At 43.0% G+C, this 19,383-nt stretch overlaps 1 protein-coding gene across 5 annotated transcripts in view; it reads left to right on the top strand.

Annotated features, from left to right (window-relative positions):
- The window catches only part of CUX1 (cut like homeobox 1), a 271,503-nt gene that overhangs the window by 171,899 nt on the left and 80,221 nt on the right, over positions 1 to 19,383 (top strand). For all 5 annotated transcript variants that reach the window (XM_083875168.1, XM_083875167.1, XM_083875166.1 and 2 more), the window contains exons 10-12: positions 10,525 to 10,629; positions 13,425 to 13,613; positions 19,209 to 19,267. In XM_083875168.1, coding sequence (XP_083731294.1) covers positions 10,525 to 10,629; positions 13,425 to 13,613; positions 19,209 to 19,267 — 353 coding nt within the window. The remainder of the gene's footprint in view (positions 1 to 10,524; positions 10,630 to 13,424; positions 13,614 to 19,208; positions 19,268 to 19,383) is intronic.

Below are 19,383 nucleotides of genomic sequence, written 5' to 3'. Positions count from 1 at the left end.
CAGCATCTCAATGTCTTAATGAAGCCAAAATCGTATTTGTAAGTTGTTGAGTTGATTATTTAGTCAGTAAAAAGCAAATTGGTGTTTGTACAGTGGGTTTTTAGTTCTGTCAAAGAACTTTTGTAGACGGCATTAAATATTTATGAAAGTGCTAGTAATTATTTGAAAATGTGTAGACTTTTTAGAAATGATGTAGGTGTTAAAAATGTTTTGGTAGAATTATTTTGTGATTTTTGCAAAGGCAGTACATTTTGCAGTGATTTAGCCAGTAGTTGGTTTTTTTTCCCTCAGTCTAAAGGGGGCTGTAGTTAAAGAACAGGTATTTCTGAATTGCTTATTGCCTCCTAAAATGGATTATACCTATTTATCCAGAAGTGCTATTTTTCTATCTAGCTGGTACAAAGCTGCAATGTGGGTTGTTTTGGGTTTTTTGGGTTTTTTTACTTCATTGTGGTGCTTTTCTTGTAATTAGGTAAAATTTATAACTGCTTATGTGCATAACCCTTAGTTTGGTTGTAATTCTACAAAATCTGACTGTACATTTTACCTGCACGCTGTTCATCTGACTGTTGGAAAGCCGGAGGAGGGGATTCAGTCTCCCCTTTCCCCATCTCCCTCTTCTATTCCTCCCCCTCTGACTGCTGTGCTCCCATCCCCTCCCAAACAGCAGCTCTGGGACCCCTCACTGAGCCCCCTGAGCTCAGGAAGTGCAGGAAAGGCTGGATTTGGGATGGAGAGGCCACATTTGTTCTCTGTGGATGTAACAACTTGAGGCAGCTCAACAGAACATGGGAGAAGCCACTGAAATCACAGAATCATGGGATGGTTTGGGTTGGAAGGGACCTTAAAGATCCACCAGTGACAAACTGTCCCAGGTTGCTCCAAGCCCTGTCCAACCTGGCCTTGGGCACTGCCAGGGATCCAGGGACAGCCACAGCTGCTCTGGGCACCCTGTGCCACAGCCCCTCACCTTTAGAGGGAAGAATTCCTTCCTTACATCCCATCCATCCTGTCCTCTGGCAGTGGGAAGCCGTTCCCTGTGTCCTGGCCCTCCATCCCTTGTCCCCAGTCCCTCCCCAGCTCTCTTGGAGCCCCTTTAGGCCCTGGAAGGGGCTCTGAGCTCTCCCTGGAGGCTTCTCCTCTCCAGGTGAGCACCCCCAGCTCTCCCAGCCTGGCTCCAGTTCCTTGGCCTCCTCTGGATTTGCTCCAACATTTCCATGTGTTTCTTGTGCTGGAGCCCCTTGGTGTCCCCATGAGACACAGAGGGACTCTGTTGCCTTGGAGGAGATGGAGGAGGGGAGGGCAGCTTCACCTGGAGAGAGGCAGGAGCTGCTGCAATGGCTCAGCCCCTTTGCCTGTGTGATGCTTTACCCTTATAAAACACTTTGATGAATTATATCTAATCTTTGTAGCAGCAATTCCTGTGTTTTACCTCTTCATAGTTGAAAAAAAAAAATAAAAAAAGGAATTAAATCTATTGCACAGGCCAGAAAGTGAGTTTGCATCAGGCTGAAGTGTTACAATTGCAGAAACAAGTACTTAACCTAATTATGTATTTAATAGTTAAATTAACATTTCCTTTTACCATTTCAGTAAGTGCTCATTCCCCATTATTAAGGCTACCTTTAAAGAGTAGTGCTCAGCACGACTCCTGCTTTGTTCAGGGACTGCCTTGCTGATGTGGATGTGATGTTTTGCTGCTCTGGAATTAGCACTGACCCAAACTCTTGGGATTCAGAGCACAGATTTACCTGTTTCCACTAAAAATGTGGGAAAAGGAAATTGTAAATATTTGTATATCTGACATTTCTTGAAAATGCCTTCCCCAATAACTGCCCTTTTTAAATCCAGAGCTGACACTTCACAGCTTCCTTTGCTGTTGTGAGGACTCCTCTGTGGCTCCTGAGATGTGGGGAGTGCCTTTCCCCCTCCACTTCTGCAGGAACAGGGGGTGAATGTGCTCTCTGACCCTGGTCCAAGTGTCCATAAATATGATTAAATCCATGGGGACAGAGCTGATGTTATGGTTCCCACCCCCATGTCCTGTGGGATGAAGCAGGGACCATTCTTACCTTCAGCAGCATCACCTTTCTTCTCTCAGTGGTTTTTCTCACTTGGATCCTCAAGTTTTTTCATGCAGGAGCTTTCTGGGCTATTTTGCATGATACCAACCCCAGAACAAATTACTGGCTCATCAGAATAATTGCCTTTAAATGCCAATGAGCTTTGCAATTTTCTGCTCAGAGAGAGGGAGGGGCAGTGACCACAAAGCTCCCTCCCTCTCCATTGTGTCATTAACACAAGGTGTAAACTGAATTTTCCCACAAAACATAACAGTGGGAGAAATTAATCCCTGGCTGGAGCAGAGGTGGGTGCTGGAGATGAGGAGTGGTGACAGCCTCTTCTTCCTCAGCTGCTCCTCCAGGAGCTCAGGGCCATTAATCCATCATCTTCAGTGGGGTTTTATGGCAGAGATCAGAGTACACCAAGTTACACCCTCACTGTGAGGGTGACGTGGGTGTAACCCTTCCCTTTGGAAGTCCTGAGAGGGTTTTTTAATATAAAATGTGCATTAAAATGCAGCTGTAGCTGCCTCGAGAGGAGCTGTTAGTGCTGCCATGGAGCTTTAGGAGGGATGTAGGGTCTGAAGCCAAAACCCCCATTGGTTTCATGGTAAAAGATGCAATTCCATCATGTCCCAGGCAGCAGGAGAGGTGTGGCTGCAGGATCCCTGTCCATCCCCTCCTCATCCTGTGCGGGAGCTGAGGGCACAATAGAGCCAATACAATAGGAAGGGCTCATGTTCACTTTATTAACCCAGCAGTTCAGTGACAAAACTTGATAACATAACCCACCAGTTCCCCCTGCATTTCCATGAAGATTTAATAATGCTGTAGTTTGGTGAAGGGACTCGTTTTATTAAGATTTCATTTTGCACAATAAATCACTGCATATTTTCTGATATGCTACGAAGTATAAGAATAAATAATTAAAACTAAACTACCCGGACTTGTCAAAATAAATGATTTATCATAGTTTGGGATACAGCATCTTTGAATTTTTTATTGTTTGATTCCCAGACTATTCTAATTTCCAATCAGGGAAGTTAATGAAGCTCCAGTATACATTTCTGCATTCACAGCAGTTACAGTTGTGTGACTGTTTATTTTAGACAAATATTTATGGTTAGCACTTTCCTGTACCTTTTCAAGTTTACACCTTCCCAGTAAGTGTTTATGGCAGCAAAGTTCTGCTGCCAAAATGAATCTTTTGGGACGACAAATTTATTCAAATGAATTATTGTTCTGTTTCTGTACTTCATCCAGGAACCTGGAATCAGCCAGTTGTGCCTGAGAAAGGCAGAGGTTTTTGTTGGAAAGAATAACTCCCAGGTTGTGAAAACAGAAATATTTAAATATATTTAAATATTTAAATATATTAAATATATTTAATTTTTTTTAATACAGCAGCACTCATTTTAAGGTTTTAATATTGGGTCTAAATTTGTGGCTTCATGTCATTGATGTGTCCAGATCTCTTTTCTGCCTTTATACATTGATCATCTGGTTAAAAGAAAATAAAATCTAATGGGCTTTGGAATTTGAGCTTCCTGTAAAGAAAAAACTGCTTTTTCACTTTTAGAACAAAAAGAGGAGAACTTTGGTTAGAGTTGTTTGATCCTGGGTTATTGTCTTTTAATCTGAAAGGGGAGGATGTAGATTTGAAAAGCAAACTCAAGGATAGGTATCCTTAGATTTTGACAGTGATAAGAGAAAGAAAATGTGAGACTTATTTTGTGTGTGTGTGTGGACTCTGTTGTGTAAGCTATAGAAGAGGAATTAATTCATTTTTTCTTCTGTTATCCCTTTGGAAAAGCCCAATGTTTCCATTGGTTTTCTTTCCATCTTCACAGTGCTGATAGTGCTCCCAGATTTCTACTTCTTATTTTTTCTGGGGAAAGAAAGTCAAATATAGAAACTTCTAATACCAATAAATCAAGAAAACTGTACTTTCTAAAATATAGCAGCTTTTATTAAAGAATCTAGACTGGATCAATATCATTTATTCCACAGAAATGTAGTGTTGGGTTTTAAAGTGTGTAGAGGAAGAGTTAGTGAATTTGAGCATTTTTTGGAGCCAAACTGCCACTAAAATACATAAAACAGTGTCTGCTATAAAAGTAGAACGAAAACCTCGCCAGAGTGTTTTAGCAGAAATGCTGCTCTCAAGATTATTTTTTATTTCCTTGGGTATGGCACCTTCCTGTCTCCAACAAATCACATTTGGAAAATGGTTCGAAAAGATATTCCTGCTAAGTGAGATTGCCATAAAATATGTATGTTTTTGAGCAGCAGATGGAATAAATTCCCCTTTTCACTCAGCAGCACAAGTGCAGCACAGTGCAGGTGGTGCTGGTGCTCTGGGGCCTTTGCTGTGACCACCACACCCCTGCTGAGGCATCCTTAGCTTTGCACTTCCATGGGGAAGGGAATTCATCCTGCATTGACTCCTGCATTGCACCAAGGCTGACACAGACACTGCTGGAGGATTTGCTTTTATTTTTGACTCCTTTGGCAGTGAACTGGATGCTTTCATTGTGTGCCCTGGGGACCTCCAGGCCAGGTGGTGATGCCTTGGGAAGGCTGAGCTGGAACAGAGACTGGACAGAGCTGGAGAATAAAGTAGATATTTATTGAAAGGCCTTTAGGGTACACCTTGGGCAGGACAAGAGCCTGGCCAGGACTACAATGAAGGGTGGACCCAGAATGGTCACAAAATGGTCACAAAATGGACAAATGCTCACAAGGTCTCACACTTTTTAAGTTTTGGTTCATTTGCATATTGGGATTTAATTGTCCAATTACAGCTTCAGGCTGTGAGGTCCCATCCTTCTTGTCCCTCCCTTCAGCCCAGCCTTGTTTGTGCTTTTGGACCTGAAAACTTGTAGCAGCTGTCCTTGGGCTCCAGCAGGAAAAGGATTTGTTTTGTGTCCCTGCTGTGTGCAGAGCTGAGTGACACTGACTGTGAGCTCAGAACTGCATCCCTGGGCAGCACAGAACCTGAAAAACATGAAAGACAAAACCTAAGGCATCAGTTGGATGGAACTTGGAGCACCCTGAAATAGGGAAATATGTCCCTGCCCTGGCAGAGGGTGGAATGAGATAAGATTTAAGGTCCCTCCCAGCCCGAACCATTCCATGGATCCAGTTAAGTTACACTGCCTCATGGCAGATGAAGTCATCCACTCAATCCTGGGATTTCACTGTCTGTAAAATGGAAATAATAACATTTACTTTACAAAGGGCATTTGAGATCCTTGCATGGAGAAGTTCTCTGTAAAGGCAAAATATGGTTAATATTATTTTCATGCAAACATGAGTTTCCTGCAAATGCCTGGCTATCAGTTGGGAATACATTTATCTGGCAGCCTTTCAGCACACAGAGGAAAGTGCAATAGCCTGAAGACAAGAATGAAGACAACCCAGCCTCTTCTGGTTGGTGGAGTTTTTTCCTTTTTTTTTTTTTTTCCCTATAATTCTCCATTGTTGGAAAAAATAGGTGCCAGAGCCTTGAAAAATCTTTCATGTCCCTGATTTTCTTCTGACCTTACTGCTGTTCTGTGGAAGTTAGGGCCATCTAAAGGTTTTATAGCAAATTTTTATATCTGAAAAGTTAGGAAATTAAAGCCACATTGAACCAATGTGTTTTAATTGTTGTACTCCGAGAAACACAGCTTTTGCAGCAGCTTGCAAGTCTGAATGTCAGCTCCAAGCGTGGTGATTGCTGCCATAACCAGGCTCATTAACTGCAGCAGAATTACTTGTGATAATACCCACTCCTCGCCCATAGGAAGATTTTCCCACATACAGCCCTGAATTTAGCATGGAATAAGGAAATAGAGTTCGGCTAGTGGAACTTTCAGGGAAAGGTTATACATTTTTTTTCACATAAGTATCTCATTTTGCTGTTCACACCACTGGTCCTTGATCAAATTAACATTTTACTGTAAGTAGAAGAGCACTCGGTTCATGCTATTCATTATCTTGTCAGGAAACAAGGAGAATAATTTAAACTGGATATATTGTGTAAGGCTTTTTTTTTTTTTTTTTCTATTTTTAATTGGAAAGCACACAGCAGTGTTACAATTGTGACCTCGTGGCTCCACTGTGAGCAGTACAATATTTACCTGCTGTATGAAGGAAAATGGAACTATTTTGAAATATTTTGTTACCAGGGATGTAGTTCTGTGCTAGAAAACAGCAGTGTAGGAATTAGGAGGAATTGTATGACTGAACTATGCTGAAAAATAAGATTTTGGGCAACACTGGCTTTGCATGAGCTTCATCAAAGCCATTAGTGTGACTGTCACTGATCATTGAGGGTTGTTTTTTTTTTTCTAGGCTGTGTATAGGATTTGGGAGTAAGAAACCAAGAGTTTTAGCACTGACTGGTGAAAAGCAACTGTGCTGGGGCATATCCAGTACCTAAAGGGGCTCCAGGAGAGCTGGAGAGAGACTGGGGACAGGGGATGGAGGGCCAGGACACAGGGAATGGCTTCCCACTGCCAGAGGGCAGAGCTGGGTGGGATAATGGGAAGGAATTGTTCCCTGGGAGGGTGGGCAGGCCCTGGCACAGGTTGTTCAGAGAAGCTGCAGCTGTCCTTGGATCCCTGGAAGTGTCCAAGGCCAGGTAGGACAGGGCTTGGAGCACCCTGGGACAGTGGGAGGTGTCCCTGCCCATGGCTGGGGATGGCACTGGAAGGGCTTTAAGGTCCTTTCCAACCCAAGCCTTTCTGTGACTCCATGAATCTCTCTGTAACTCTCAGCTGAAGTGGGGCAATTCCACACAGACAGAAGGTTTTTTGAACTTCCCAGTGGCTCCAAGTTGTGTAAGATTCCTTGGGTTTAGCCATTTTCCATCCTGGGTGCCTGTCTCTGACTGCACTCTTTTTTTCTTACTTCAGGAAAAATTGTTTAACCATTTTTAAGAACAAGATTAGGGGGGAAAAATCCGATTTCCTCCAGATGTTATGAGGTTTTCTTGCTGTTTTGGTGAGGATCCTGCTGTGCCCAGATTTAATGGAAGGACTTCGACGAGTTTGCTTTTTTCTCAGGGCTGTATCTTCTGTTGCTTCAAGTAGAAAAATAATTTAAAAAATAATAATTAAAAAACAGCCTCAAGTTTGGCCAGCCTATTTCTCTGGAAAAAAGAGTTCACAGAAACTCAGCAGAATCTGGTTTGAATTTGTTTAGGTTTTGCTGCCAGTGCCTGTCCCAGGGACACTGCAGTCTGTCACACTGCTCTGGCTGGGTGAACATTAACCAGGCAGGTTTTGCTTCCTCTGGGTGTGATGTGAGGTTTTGTGGGGGCACAGGGAGGGGAGAAGCTCCCCAGGCTGCTCCTGCCACAACTGGAGACACCAGCATGGGAGGAGCAGGACGGGGAGAGGGATTTGTGGTGGGGAGGGAATGGGGACAGACACCAGGACAGGGACACTTGGAGGATCTTTGGTGAGGATATTTGGAGAAGAAGCAACGAGGAGAAGAGAAAAGAAAGAAGGAGAAGAGAAAGGAGGAAAAGAGCAAGGAGGAAAAGAGGAAGGAGGAAATCGTGGGGGTAAGGCTGATTCTGGAAGTTTGTGGATGTTCATTAGGTCGTGTGAGGTACGAGCTGGGGTTTGCCTGCCTGGAGCTAAAGGCACCGTGGAGCAGAGAGGAGGCAGAAATGGTGCTTCCAGCAGCCAAAATGAATTAGGAAGGGGACAGAGTGACAAGCAGAGAAGGGTGGCAGTGAAGGAGGCAGACCCAGAGGGTCTGGCAGGGGAGCAGCACCGCAGCACTGCGCAGGGTCTCGGCTCAGGAAGGGGCAGGGGCAGCTCCTGCCAGGCTGGGAGCCTCCAGCCACGGCTGCTGTGCAGGGAGATGTGCCAGGGGCTCCAGGAACCCAAACAGCTGCAAACAGGGCTGGTGCCAGTGCAGTCATTAATGTCCTGGAGGAGTGCTGGTGGTGCAGCACAGCTCCCATGAGGAGGAGATTAATGCCAGCAGAGGAGGAGAGTGGGATTAGCTCGGAGCAGATGAAGTGCAGGGGTCACACACAGGACAAGAGGGCAAAGCAGGAGAGCCACTCACCAAGCCATGCTCCTCTCAGAGCTGCATGGAGCAGGGGAAAATGGGTAAAATCTCACTGGAAAAGCTACAGTAGGTCCTGTGTGGTGCCATCCCACTCCTGAAGCCTCATAGGGGGTGGCTGAGCACCAGCCTCGGGCTTGGCTTTTCCAAACTTGTAAGTGCTCAGATTTGAAACTCCCATTCTTTTAACAGGGTTTTGTGTGTCATTTATAATTTATATTCCAATAGCACCCAAAAGTGCTTTCCAGACACTGAGCACATCTGTAATTCTGGCTCTAAAAAGCTTCCATTCTGTGAGAGGGGAATAAAAAAGAGGGAAAATGACCAGTACTTCCCAAATAGAATTGCCCAGAGTTTGCGCTGATGTATTTTTAACAATGCCTGGTATGAAATCTTGTCTGGTATTATTCCGAGGATCACAACAGGTGTTGGGAATTGGCTGGGGAGGCTGTGCAGAAAGGGCAGCTGACAGCTCACTGTATATGCAGATGTACCACCTATTAGCAATATCCTCTGTGGTTTGCTCGCATGCGAGCTGAATAGATTCTCCAAACAATGCTGCACTGAATGGAAGCCATCAGCAGAATTGCTCAAGGCTGCAAAACCCATTACTTATACAGCACTAGATGGAAGAGCAAGTGCCACAGTGTAGTAACTTGTCCTGCTTTGCTGGAGTTGTTCTGCAGTTATTAGATCAATATATGTAGCTGCACATCTAATAAAGTACCAGAAAATAATTTATCTCAATGTGTATTGTTAGCTCAGTATTTCTCCTAATATTATCCAGCCACATAAACAACGTAAATCCCTCTTTTTGTGCCTTTTTTTGCTGCTGTTTCCACGTTTTTCCAAGCACACAATAGGTTGTGTCCCCTGCTCTGATTATTGGAGCCACGTCACTGTACTTTCTACAATCACATTTTAATTACAGCCGTGGAACCTGTGCAAAATCATTTAATACAATGTTGTGAGCAAATAGCGCAGATGATGCGTTTAGTATTTGATTGCTGTTAGTTTACTCATTGATTAAACATGCAGAGTCTGCTTTGACTGGTGAGGAAGTCAGAGACCACACACACAGGGCTATGGGGCTTATTCACTGGAGGGTCTCTATTTTCTGTAGGTTTTATATTCACTATAGGCTTTATATTACTGTAAGTTGTATATTTGCTATAACTTCTATATTCACTATAATTTTATGTTCACTACAAACTTTCTATTTCTCCATATTCTATATTCACTATTTTAGATGACCTAAGTTTTCCAAAGGAATCTGTGGCAGTTTGGGTGGCTCAAAAATGGCAGTTGGAATTTATCATTCGATAAAGGAAGGGATCCATCAGCTGGTCAAGAAAAGTTTTGACCTTCACTGGTGGCAGCTGATGGCTTTTGGTAGAATCGGTGATAGGTCTTGGAAATGGAGATAGAAAATTATTTTGGCTATTTTCTGAAAGCACAGCATGATTTGGATGGAGTAGCCCAGGGAAAAAGCAGTGATCACTCAAGGAGGAAAGCAGTGTGGTTTTATAACAATAAAATACATTTTTAAAAAAAGACAGAAGACAGTCTTGCCAGGAGGAGTGTATATTGTAAAACAACCAGGTTTTGTTCCATTTCTAACAGAAGCTTACAGACAGTTATGAAAAGGAGTTTGCTGCTATTTATTGCCTGAAGTTACTGATCCATCTGTCTCTACCCAAACTCTTGTACAGACAATTTTCCCTCATCATTCTGACTTTCTCCTTTCTATTATTATTCAATATTTAGATGGGAATTTTGACCAGTGGCCAAGTCAGAGGCTTATCAGCTATTGCATAAATCCTCAGCAGCTGGTAACTGAGCTGTGCAAAATTGTCACTTTAGGGTTAAATATTGTTGAATAAATAGACCTGCTGAAAGAACAGAATCTAACAATTCATGTTTTAGGGAATAATTACTGCAGAAAGACAGCCCACAACATTGTATGTGTGTTTGAGAGAGTGGTCAGAATATCTTTTAATTCAGCATTTACCCATGAGAATTATTCCCATGAGGAGCCTTGCAATAAAATCTGCTTGGTTTATGAGAATAGAAAGAAATTGAATAAAAAGACTCCATTTCCACTTGTATTTATTCAGTCTGGGAAATTCAGTGGGCCGCAGCATTAGTATCAGCAGGGAATTCCTTGCTCCTAGCGTTAAATTACTGTCATAATCGCTCAATTATTTCTTCCTTGTACTGTTTAAAATAAAAATCCATCACATTCTATGTTTTTTTCTAACATTTATTAGGTTGAGTGTTTAGGAAAATCAATTATATTCAGTCAGGCATGAATTGATGAATGTTCTTGTAATAATTGTCAGTTGTTAAACTGAATGTACTTTCTCTTTTCACCCCTTTTCATTTCCTTCAGAGGGCAGAGGTGGCTCAGAGAGAGGCAGAGACCTTAAGGGAGCAGCTCTCATCAGCTAACAAATCTCTCCAACTTGCTACGCAGATCCAGAAGGCACCTGATGTGGTGAGAGAAAATATTTACTGACTCTTACAGGTTTCTGACATTCCTGCAGTACAGCTCCTTCAATTTATGCCCACGGCTATAAAAACAGCTGTTTGAAGTCGTATTTTAACTGAAAAGGAATGGTGATCCTTGGGGAGGGTGGTGGGGTTCAGCTTCTGGGGGGGTTGGTGGCTGGAGGAGACCAGGGGAAGAACAGAGGTCACCTGGCTCTGTGGTGATCCATCACTCCCTGCTCCAGGTGGGCAGCACAACTCCCAGGAATCATTTCACATGGCTCAGGGCATCAGCAGAGGAGAAAGAGAGGCAGCAAGAGAGCCTTGGTGGCCATCAGCCTGTGCCTGCCTGTCGGGGCTCCATCCCCAGGGCACCCAGAGCTCCCTGCTCACTCTGCCTCTCCTTAGCCCTGTCTGGGCTGTCAGAGAAACTGGAAGTAAATTTGGTACCACTCCAGTTTTCCCTGGCTGTATCTAAACACCTATAAATCCTTGGGAAATTGAGAAGATACCCTGTATACTCCTGCTTGTTGCCTCCTCTGTGTGGTTGTGAATAAAGCCAAGGCTGCTGATGGGACCTGCAGGCACAGGGGGATGTTACAGGGCTCCAGCTGGCCCTGGGTGAGCAGGTATCACAGATGAGCAGCCAGATTATTTTGATTTTTGTTTGCCAAAGGAGAAATAGGAGTATTTAAATGTAAATATGCAATTAAGTGAAATTTAGTCTACTTCTAAGCAGCAGATTTAAGAAACAAAAGAAATCATTGCTTTTTTTCCCTTGCAAGCCCTTCTATGTGCTTGACACTGATAGCAGAGGAACACATGGCTGCCTTTAAAAATCATTTGCAGAGAACAAGTAACAAACCATAAGTCCTCCAGATCTGTTTAGTTGTCTATTAATACAACCCAGTATTTGCTCAGAGAAGTCAAAAGATAGACAAGTAGGCTGCAAAACAAAAAATAAAAAGCCTGAATATCACTTGTAACTCTGAATTACCTGCCTCTTCCTATCTCGTGTCCTAGTCTTATCATTATTTTAACATTAGGTCTTTCTTGTATTTAATAGTACTTCTGCACTTCATTTATATTTAATATGACAACTACTGCAGGATGAAAATGATCATTATCTATCTTATTTCAGACTCTACGTTCTAGTCTCAATAGGCACAAGCAGCAGATGATTATACAACTTGTGATGTTTCATGCAAGCAAATTAGAGGTTTTTTCAAGTTAAAAGTGTAATTCAGTGTAATAGGAGAGCGTTGTTAACTGCTGTTCCTACATGCAGCTTTCTGGGAGTGCAGCGGGGTGTAGTCACTGAGAATCAAGCTGAATGTTTAGAAGATATGGAAAAGGGGAATTTGTTGCTCCTGTATTCCCAGAAAAGAGGGTATGGAGTATATTTCAATCTGCTACAGTGTCACCTTCAGTTGTCAGGGTGTCGTTGGGATGAGATCTTTGGTTTGGTGCTCACCATCTTCATTTCCCTCTTGCTGAATGTATTCTCTCCTCCTTCACTGCTGCTTCTGAGGAACAGCCATTAACCTTTAACCATTAACCTTTATTTTGGGCTCTTTGATGGAATATGGGCCCCTCCTTGGGCTGCCCAGTGTCCCCATCATCGGCACAAGGCTTTCCTCACATTCCCCATGGAGGAGGCTCAGAGCTCCCCACGCACCACAGCTGGAATCTCCCAGCACAAAAGGAGACAGAGGTGGTACAGTTAGTCTCTGATATATTTTCTGAATTGATCTGTCTTCTTCTGGACCTCTCTGATTCCTTGTCCTCCCAGGAAGTCAGTCCAGAGAGGAAGTTCCAGAATTGAAGACAGATTTGATAGCTGGAAAATCTGGGAAACTGGAAGAAGGAAGATTTAGGAAAGGGAATTTCTGAAAGTGGTGACCAAAGAGAGAATGGCCTTGTCTTAGAGCTGTCACATCTCTCTTCTTCCCTGTGGAGGGATGCTTGCAATAATTGTTAACATGAACAATTTTCATGCAAGGAGCAAGTTCATTGGAAGTAGCAGTTTGGGGCAATTTTTGACAATTTTGCCTGAAACGTGCAGTGTGCATGCAGAGAGCCACAGGCACATGGCCCTGCCGTTCCTGATTAAGAAATTCTGCTCCATTACTTCAGAATATTTTATCTGATTAGTATTTTGTAAGCAGAGATTTTCATAGTTGTCAAAGCATTTGGGCTATTAATAATAAATAGATCTAAATAGAATCCTTTGACTTTCACGGCTGCATCTTTCCAGTGCACTAATGAAATAGGGAAATTTATTCCCTCTGTTCTCCCCGTTTTCCCAGAGAGCTGTCCTGGGGTGTAGGAAGTTCCATCTCCTGTCGCAATGGGACACGAAATAAAGATGTTTGACTCCAGTCAGAGGGCAGTAGAAATCAGAAGGTTTTATTTACAATTCATTCACCCCTTTTAGCCCACTGCACTAAAAGACACATATTGGTCCATAGGACTGACATCTCTCCCATTGGCTGAGTAACAGAAATAGCAAACAGCACCTGTTGTTATGGGAAAGGAATGCTGTTCACACAAGGTTGTTCTGGGAAAAAAAGAAAAACTGTTGAAAAGTTTCCCTTGAGAAGAGCTCAGCAATTCTCAGGCTCAGAAAGTATCGAGCCCACAATCTTCCAGATTCCCAATGTCCATCACAGGAGTCCCACACTTAGGAATTGTCTGTCTCTTGTGCCACCCAATGCCATGTTTGCTCCTTGCCAGACTACCCTGAGTTTAGGTTTGTTGCCTCTCCTACCTTGTTGTGGTCTAATCCTCCTTTCCCTGCAGGAGCAGGCCATCGAGGTGCTGACACGCTCCAGCCTGGAAGTGGAGCTGGCTGCCAAGGAGCGCGAGATCGCCCAGCTCGTGGAGGATGTCCAGAGACTCCAGGGCAGCCTCACCAAGCTGAGGGAGAATTCCAGCAGCCAAATCTCCCAGCTGGAGCAGCAGCTGACAGCCAAGAACAGCACTCTCAAAGTAAGGCTCAGTTCTGCACCAAGGATGTCTCAGAGATGATGATATTGGGGTTTGCTGTGTAAGTTCCCCTGTGGTCCTCAGCCACTGGCTGAATTCTGGTTTCTGTGGCATTCATGGAATGATTTGAGTTAGAAGGGACCTTCAAACCCATCCCATTCCACCCCCCTGATATATTGTTTTCTAAGGGATCACAGTGTTTTTAAATTCTGAATGGCCCAATCCTTACTGGTTTGAAATGTTAAAGGCCACCTTTGGGATTAAAGTCACCACCAAATCCCAACATACATTGACCATGGATATGTAAGGGAACAGTTGAACTGAAAAGGCACAGAAAATCCCTCTTAGATTTTCAAACTTTCAACTCCCATTCCAGTTATATATGTTGAAGGTTTGCAAGGAATTGGTTTATCTTTGAATTTCCCTGCTACTCCCTCCAGTTCTCTCCACTGGAAATGGGAAGTGTATCATTTAGGGCATTGAAACAAGCAAAATCAGGACTTTTAGCTTCAATAACCATTTCATTATTTTTTAACTGTGTATTTGCTGCACAATAATTCCCATTTATAATCAGCAGTCCAGCCCTATACTCATTTGCATAGGAGCAGCACTGCACCAGAACCAGAAGAAAGAGCCAAGAATTCTCTGAATGACCCTTTTACCTCTGTCTTGGGCAGTTTCACTTTCCCTGTGCTGAGCCCACACAGTTCTGATCTCTGGGTGAGCATGAGAAATGTTTCCTGACGTGGGGTATGAATCAGTTTCCTGTAACTCTGCTCTCCTTCATTGTTCCATCTATGAGCTCCGAAGTGTAAACAAGATAAATTTATCTATTCCATTAAAGACTTGGTAGTTCTGCAGGTTTGATAGTCTGAGAGTTTTCTGAGAGCAGGAGGCTGATAGTTCCCACTCAGCTCTGACTGTGGCGTGGGCAGCTTTGCTCTATCAGGATGATTTAATGTTCAATTGAAACTCTTACAAATTGCTCTAATTCTGACATTTTTTAGCAGTTACTGGTTTTGCTGTGGTGGAGCATAATTCACATGGAGAGGGACCTGTTAGGAGTGAAGGCTGAAGTGTTGCAGTTAGTGTTTTTTGCTTGTCTTGAGCCAGCTTTGCGGAATTTTAATGAAAATTCAGTGGAGCAAAGGACACCTATTATGTAACTCCATTGACAGTGTCAGTCTCTGCCCACCTGTCACCATGTGGGCACCACTTTTATTGAGGGGGAAAGAAGCTGCCCTGGTTTTGAGGGACACATTCTGCTGGCTACACCCGTGTTCCAGGGATTTTTTAAATTTTACTTTTTCATAAAGCCTGATAGAAAATATCTTGAGTCCTTGCACTTGACAGATTTTCTTGGAATAAAGCATGTTCCTGGTGAGGTCAGTATTAGTTTAGCCATTAACTTCAAAGGGAGTAGGATCACAGAAATGACAGAGCAAGTCTTTGATTTCCATTTCAGTAATCTCCTTCCATTTTCTCATAGCCTTGCCTGGCTAATGCTCTGTATTTAGCTTTCTGTTGATAGTGTCTGATGTAGTGCCTCTATTGATAAAGTTTTAGTCATTTCAACCCTCTTTAACCTTATTTGTTGCGACTATAAAGATATTTCCAAATACTTCCTTTCACCCCAAAGTGCTGGAAAAGGCTGTGCCAGGCACAGGTTGTACAAAGCACCAAAGCTCAGTGATGATGTGCTGATCTCCTGTTTGATTATGGAGGAATTGCTTCTGAAATAACAGAGATTTTAATGGTTGCCTCCACAAAAAAAACAACTCACAGTTTCACAAATTAAAGCAATGTTCTCAACCTGTATCTTGGGGGAATTGTTTAATACTCTATGACTTGATGAAACAATACAGAAATACTTTCAAAATTATTGCTTCTTTATCTTCATCTGATCTAATAATCAAAACATGTCCTCTAGTAACAAGAGTTTTCTCACTCTAATTGTATTAACCCTTTGTGGCTGGGTTCTAGAACATCCCTGCTCCCCAGTTAAAATTCAGTAATATGAGTTGATCACTCTAAACAGAACTACAACGTTGATCTAATGGTTATTTAAATGTTTTAAGCTCCTGCTGTTTACCTGTGCCACTTCAGTTAATAATACAGTAGTGGTTGTATTTGCTAAATAACATGAGGAGGGACCCAATCTCTGCATGCTCTGACATGGGTTCCTTCACACCACAGATGCAAGATGATTCTTTAACGTGGAATATTTGCAAATCTAATGTGCAGAAAAGCCACCAGCCCATTCCTCCTGCCCTCTGGCTCCTGCATTTCTGTGTGCTGGAGGTCGTTGGAATATATTTTGTCTGAATTAACCAGGTTGATATTTAGTGCAAGATATTAGTTCCTCCAGATTGTCTCACAGCTTGAACCTTTGTTTTCCCGTGTTCTGTGCGTTTTACAGGGTTCTTGGAGACAATTACCATACTAATACATTTTAAAACAGTCATTGACTGGGAAGATGCCAAGTGCCTAAATGCTCTGTTTCCACACGGGCACTGCATCCTCAGTTGTTAGTTTATATTGTTTAGTAAAGTAGATATTTAGGTGCACATTTTCCATGGCAACAATCTCTGTATTAGGTACTTGGGGATGATGGATGTGTGTGTTTTTTATACAATCCAAAGTAAAATATTGCTGGTTGTCAGACTGCTGTAGCAGCACACAACTACCTGAGAGTGCCAAACAGCTGCATTTTGTCAATATCTCTTCTTTTTTCTTTATTTTTTTCTACTGGTGTTTTGTACCTAAATTTCCCAGAAATACTCTGCAAGGGTATAGCACTTCCCTGCACAGAATTACATTTAATACAGATTGCATTAAAATGAGAGTCATGAGCTTTTCTATGCTTTATATGTGTTTCTACAAAAGGCTGTTTTCTTAACATACTCTTGCATAAGTAACTAACTTACTAATTCAGGGTATTGTTTGTTTTAAATTTCTTCTGGTCCTTTTTATACTAAAAACTGGTGTAAATTGCCAGTTATTCCTACTGTAAAAGCTCCTCTGCTCTAAGGCCCAAAATGTTGCAAGTCACAGAATTAAGGAAAGGGTGAATTGCAGTGGATTTGTAGAGCACCAAACAGAGACAGAAGGACAAAGTGACAAGACCAAGGAGAGCAGAAGGATATCTTGGGGTTTGGCAGGTCCTCCCACTGCCTGTGACCACTTGGAAAACTCTCAGCTGTGATGCTGAGTCTCCTCCCAGTACCAAGGGCTCTCTGACTCACTGGTTTCATTTAAAGATCCCTCTCCAGCCTGACCTGATGCACTAAAAATTACACCTGGATCTCTTGTTGAAGTCACTCTGTTTTGTTCAGTGTTGAGCTGCAGCTTGAAAAGCTGTTTGAACTCGTGGCCTGTTGTAGCTCACCCTCCTCAGAATATGAGACGTCAGGCCCTGGGACTACATAATGAGATTTCAACATGTGTTGTAAATCATCAAAACCTCCAATATCTTTAAAATTTGTAGGATTTTCCTGGTCACATCAACCAGGATTTTCCTAATTACATCAAAACACCTGAAGCACTGTGCTTACTCTCTAAAGCAAAGTCAGTGTTTCCTATGGTTCCAGACAATAACTGGAATTTGACAAGGCAGGACATGCCAGAAAAAACTACTAAAATTTGCCCTGTATTTATTCCAGGTGAAAAAAAACCCCACCAAATTATTGTTGTAGCTAAAACAGGCACTTCATTTTTCTTTTTAACACAACCAGAATGACTGCACAAGGCACTGATGACAACACTGGGGCACGAGACCTTTTTAAGAGGCCACTCATTTCATCAGAGTCCCAGAGAGTGGAAATTCCACACTGAGCAGCACTTCCTGTGATCCATTAAGAGCTGCTCCTTGAGCAGGGCCTGGCTGCTCCTGCAGGGAGATTCCTCTTGTCAGCAGTGCTGAGGATGCTGGGCTGTGGTGTCAGACAGCAGGAACAGCACCTGGAGAGGGCTGTGGAATTGATAACATGGGTGTCCACTTTGTCACTGCTCCTTAATATCCATGCTAATGGGAAGGCAGAAATGTCAGCAGTGTGAGAGCTGCTAGGGGCTGGGTAGGAAATCCTTTAAAACGTGGTAGGATAGCTGGAGGTCCCACAAAGCCCCACCATGCTGCTGCTGGCATCTGAAGAAGCCTCATTTAAATTACTGAGATGGCTCAAAGTGTGGATTTGCTGTCCTGCGGGTGCTGTGCTACATCAATTTGGGGTTCGTACAGCTCTGAGATGGGTGATACCCACACACTGACTTACTGGGGAAGACAGCACAGGGAACAGGCTCCCAATTCTGTTTGTTGCCTCCATGCCTCCATAGCTGAACTGGTGCATAGCTGTGTGGGGCTGCATTTGAAACAGCTTTGCTAAAATTGTCCAAGTTCCCAGCAGCCCTCCACTGCCCTCCTCCTGCATCCAACAAGGAGCCCAGAGTGGGTGTAGGATCTTGAATTCCCTTGAATTGCTTTCTTGAATTCCCTTCTTGAATTCCCTTCTCCCCTGAAGACAGTCTCTCCTGGATATAAAGTCCTATTTTTCTTTTTTCATGTCATCTATTCCTTTCCTTTCCTTTTCAAAGTCGATTCTCTGTCTTTGAGGTGATACGTCCTTGCGTTATTTCTGTTTCCCGTGACCTTTGGGATTCTGTGCCAATTTTAACACCAAAAATGAACTGAAGCAGAACTAGCCTGAATTTATCCATGGAAGTTGCAAGCCAGTAAGTTCTGTTCTTTGCTCAGATCAGGTGTGCCTGCACTAAGCAAAGAAACGATTGAAATGGACGGTGGCTTGTGTGAGCAGCGCAACGGCATCAATTATGTATCACTATGTTTTAGGCCTCCTGAAGCATTTACTCCATAGTGATGAGCACTTTGGTGGGAGCTGGGTAAGGTCCAAGTGTGTGGCATCATGTTCTGGATTGTGGCAGTGGGTTTGGTTCAGCCTTTGGGGCATCCTCAGAGCCAGGAGAAGCCACTGAGGCCACCCTGGGTGGGGCAGAGCTGCTGTGGGGTGGCCTTGGTGCTCCCTGCCTGGCATGTAACCACAGCAGTTCCTGCAGTCAGCAATACTTGTAAAACCTCCTGGTACAGCTGTTCTGTTTGGGCCCGAGGTGCTGTAGGAGCCTTGCAGTCAACAGCAGCTCCTTCAGTCTGTTCTTTTTATCATGTAGATAAGGTTATCAAGAACTGTCCTATTAAGAATACAGTATGTGCCAAAGCATCCTGCTTGTTTACTCAATCTCCCTGAAAATTTCAGCTGCCCCATTTTTTATTTTTTTTTTTACCTAATACCTTCATCCCCAATTCTCTTCCCTGAACACACGACAGTGACATTGCAAACAGCCAAATTGGGACCCACTGAATTCTGTCATGCTTGGCACTCTGTAAACAAAGGATGAGCGAGGTATAATTGTGTTTACGTTTAATTGGTTATAGTTTGTTTTCTAATATATGTAAATTAGGTATGAGTCATTAACCCTCACTTGTGCGCTGCTGTATCTATGGAATAATTTGAAGATGATTTTCAAAGCCTGCAGGAAAAAAAAACAACAATGTAAATAATTAAATCCGTGTTCTCTCTTTTAAAGCAACTGGAAGAAAAACTGAAAGGACAGGCTGATTATGAAGAGGTTAAGAAAGAATTAAAGTAAGTGTTAAATGCTTACATAATTTTTTCACAAACTCTGGTTGAACAGTGCTTGTTAAATGAAGCCACAAATCTGTGTTCTTGGAACAATAAAGAATTCAGTCAAAACCACAAAG

The sequence above is a fragment of the Zosterops lateralis genome (genome assembly GCF_965231275.1).
Source record: "Zosterops lateralis genome assembly, chromosome: 19".
Taxonomy (NCBI): Eukaryota; Metazoa; Chordata; class Aves; order Passeriformes; family Zosteropidae; genus Zosterops; species Zosterops lateralis.
This window is presented reverse-complemented; position numbering and strand designations above follow the sequence as displayed.